We start from the raw sequence: 3,974 nt of genomic DNA on the forward strand, positions 1-3,974 counted from the left end.
AATTATGAATTCAGTGTAATTTTCTTAATTATTTATTGTCAAACCCAAGTTTCATAAAATATATGAGAATGATTGCACTATAATACAATAGTTATCCCAGGTTGTGCAATTTTTTAAGCCATATGATTTTGCTAAGGAGTTTTTAAAACTAAATGATTGTGACTTGATGTACTATTGCAACCACTGTTTTGTATATAGAAATAAGCTGCTATTGTCTATTTTTTTATTTATATGTTTGCAAATCATTCTCATCAGTATTAGAATAAAGTTTTATTCCCTTCCTATCTACATATTACCATTACTGCTAAGAGGGACATAGGATCCAATGTGTATCAGTCAGGTAAGGGGTATTGAGTGTAATTATGAATTCAGTGTAATTTTCTTAATTATTTTTTGTCAAACCCAAGTTTCATAAAATATATGAGAATGATTGCACTATAATACAATAGTTATCCCAGGTTGTGCAATTTTTTAAGCCATATGATTTTGGTAAGGAGTTTTTAAAACTAAATGATTGTGACTTGATGTACTATTGCAACCACTGTTTTGTATAAAGAAATATATCTCTGTTTCTAGTTGTTGGCTGTGCTAACATTCTTGTCCATTTTCAATGGTGTTCCATTAATCAAATACACCAGCAAAATGCACAGTATATTGCAATCAGCAATATGCACAGCATAGAACCTTGATCTGAGTTTTATTTCCACATGGATCTTCAAACCCTCTACTTCATATCCACTCTCATTTTTATGTTTATTGCACACAAAATAATAACAAAGAAATGTGCCTCAACTCCAAAATTGCCACCAGGGCCATGGAGGCTACCTATCATAGGGAACATACACAACCTTGCTGGCTCACTTCCCCATCGTAGACTGAGAGATTTATCAGAAAAATATGGAGCCTTGATGCATCTGAAGCTTGGAGAGGTTTCTACCATTGTGGTTTCATCTGCAGAGTGTGCTAAAGAAGTGTTAAAAACCCATGATCTTATCTTTGCATCAAGGCCTCCAATACTAGCTTCAAAGATAATGTCTTATGATTCTATGGGCATTGCTTTCTCTCCTTATGGTGATTATTGGAGACAGCTAAGGAAGATTTGTGCGTTGGAGCTGTTAAGCTCGAAACGTGTCCAATCTTTCCAGCCAATCAGAGAGGAAGAGCTCACTAAATTCATAAAAAGCATTGCCTCAAGAGAAGGGTCAACCATCAATCTCACCAAAGAAATCCTTACAACAATATCTACAATTGTTTCAAGGACAGCTCTTGGAAGCAAGTTTAGGGAGCATCAAAAGTTCATATCAGCTGTAAGGAAAGCCACAGAGGTTGCTGGAGGTTTTGACTTGGGAGATTTGTACCCTTCTGCTGCATGGCTTCAGAACATCTCAGGGTTGAAGTCTAAGATTGAGAAGTATCATCAACAAACTGATCAGATAATGCAGAGCATCGTGGATGATCATAGGAAGACTAAGTCAAGTGCTGCACAAGGCCAGGGTGAACTAGTGGAGAATGATCTTGTAGATGTTCTCATGAAGGAGGAGTTTGGCTTAAGTGACAATGGTATCAAGGCAGTGATTTTGGTAAGAGTATTTACATCTCCCATCAATGTTATTTTCATAGTAGAAACTGATGAACAATTATTATCTTTTCCCTATGTGCTTTTAGTTTTATCAAATTGCTGCTGTGTGCTGATAACTTCTGAATGTGTTAGTTAACTTCCAAACTGTGATTAGAAAATATATCTACACAAACAAGAAGCAAAACTAAGTTGCTACTTGTTGTTCCATCGCAAAGAATATTAGTATTCCTGCAAGTGTTTCCTGTAAAATTGAGATGAATAATATGATATCATGAATTTGAATTAGGATATCTATGGAGGGGGGAGTGAGACATCATCTAAAACCATAACATGGGCAATGGCAGAGATAATAAAAGATCCAAGAGTGATGAAGAAGGTACAAGCTGAGGTAAGAGAGGTATTTGGTAAAGAAGGAGACCCTAATGAAAGTGAGATGGAGAATCTAAAATATTTGAAATGTGTTGTGAAAGAGACATTGAGACTGCACCCTCCTGGTCCACTTCTACTTCCAAGAGAGTGTGGAGAAGCTTGTGAGATAAAAGGGTATCACATACCAATGAAAAGCAAGATGATTATCAATGCTTGGGCCATTGGAAGAGACCCAAATCATTGGTCTGAGGCAGAGAGGTTTTATCCTGAGAGGTTCATTGGAAGTGATGTTGACTACAAAGGCAATAATTTTGAGTATATTCCATTCGGTGCTGGAAGAAGAATGTGCCCTGGCCTCACATTTGGCTTGACCAGTGTGGAGTTTCCTCTTTCGTTGTTATTGTATCATTTTGATTGGAAAGTTCCCAATGGAATTAAGAATGAAGATTTGGATATGACTGAGGCTTTTGGAATATCAGTTGGCAGAAAAGATGATTTGCAACTCATTCCTGTCACTTTCCATCCTTGAAAGAGCTGAGGTTAAGGAGAGTTTATATAAACTGTTTGATGTTTTTCTTAGCCTTTCCATTCTACTGAACAAATATAAAGAAAAATATGCATTTGGACACCAAGATTGGGTTGTTGGAAGATTACTAATGATATTTATAGTTTAAACAAGATATTTTTTGGTTTCGAGCAAAACTGTGTCCAATAATTATATATTATATATTGTGGATATGAATTAAATATTTAGTTTTTTAAATAACAAATGTTCTTTTAAATTTTCTAAAACATATTTCATTTTAATCACTTATTTAAAAATTTACCGTATAATATATTTTTCATGCAACATATATTACCAATTTTCAATTTTTTGTATAATGAAATTGCTCAAAGCTTCGTAAAACGGATATGGTGAATTTTTGTTTCTTATGCAAATGTAAAGGAAATATCATTATAGATTTATAAGTTATGTGATGTGATAAGAAGAGAAAGATATAGAAAGAGAAATGTATCTCCTATTAGTGTATAGATCCTAAGCTACCTTTAAGTTCACCTTCTCTTTTAAGTTTTCATTATGCTTTTCCTTGCTATATATGTTCTTAACTAATATATTTTACCTCAGTATATTCTTCTTTTCGCTATCAGCTTGGGCGCGTAACTTGGCGACGACCTTTGCCGATGGTGGCTTAGATAAGGAAGCGAAGATGCAATTCTTCCAAGTTCGCAGCCAAGCCCAGGAGGCTCAGCGCCATTCTTGTGGAACATGTCGAAGATGCGACAGAGGCGAAGTGAGTTAAGCCTCTTATAGTGGAGGCGAAGCAAGTTGAGGCTCTTGTAGCCGAGGCAAAAGGAGGGCGATATGGTAGAAGCAAAATAAAACTGATAGAAGATGAAAAGGTTTTACCTTTGTTTTCTTCAAAGAGTTTATTCTTCTCCAAAAAAAAAAAAAATTCATCCATCATCCATCTCATACAAAAATTACACAAAGAAAAATTCCTTCATTCATGTAGTAGTAAACCTTCATCTATATTCCAGAAAACCTCATCCAATGAAAAAAAAATACAATGAAAAAAAAATACAAGGAAAAAATAGTTACATATGCTAGAAAAAACAAACAAACAAAAGTAGGGATGGCAACGGGGCGGGTACGGGTATCATGATCCCATCCCCATCCCCATAATAAAAATTCATCCCCATCTCCATCCCCAAACCCAAACGGTATACAACTTTTGACCCATCCCCATCCCCACCGGGTAACGGGTATTTTTTTATACTCATACCCATACCCATTTTTTTATTGTTCCATATATCAATTAAATATTTTTTATAAAAAAAATTTAAAAATCACACCAACGGAATCATGATACTATCAAAATATTCAATATTAAAATAACATACTCTTTTTGATTTTCATGATGTCAAATATTAAGAAAAATATTATAATAGTATAAATCTCAAATTAAAGTATCAAATAACAACTAAATAAAATTCAAATAATTATATAAAAGCTAAAAAATTACAC

The 3,974-nt window shown here is 34.3% G+C and overlaps 1 protein-coding gene across 2 annotated transcripts; it reads left to right on the forward strand.

Annotated features, from left to right (window-relative positions):
* Positions 1–602: 602 nt before the first annotated feature.
* LOC114186589 (cytochrome P450 71D9-like) lies at positions 603–3,184 on the forward strand. 2 transcript variants are annotated; one of them, XM_028074542.1, is made up of 3 exons: positions 603–1,580; positions 1,866–2,487; positions 3,098–3,184. In XM_028074542.1, exons 1-2 carry the CDS (start codon positions 708–710, stop codon positions 2,475–2,477), a joined length of 1,485 nt encoding a protein of 494 aa, XP_027930343.1. In that variant the 5' UTR covers positions 603–707; the 3' UTR covers positions 2,478–2,487; positions 3,098–3,184. The 2 variants fall into 2 exon arrangements, with proteins under 2 accessions (XP_027930343.1, XP_027930342.1); XM_028074541.1 differs by lacking the exon at positions 3,098–3,184 and having other exon boundaries at positions 1,866–2,650.
* The last annotated feature ends 790 nt before the right edge of the window (positions 3,185–3,974 follow it).

The sequence above is a fragment of the Vigna unguiculata genome, chromosome 6 (genome assembly GCF_004118075.2).
Source record: "Vigna unguiculata cultivar IT97K-499-35 chromosome 6, ASM411807v1, whole genome shotgun sequence".
Classification (NCBI taxonomy): Eukaryota; Viridiplantae; Streptophyta; class Magnoliopsida; order Fabales; family Fabaceae; genus Vigna; species Vigna unguiculata.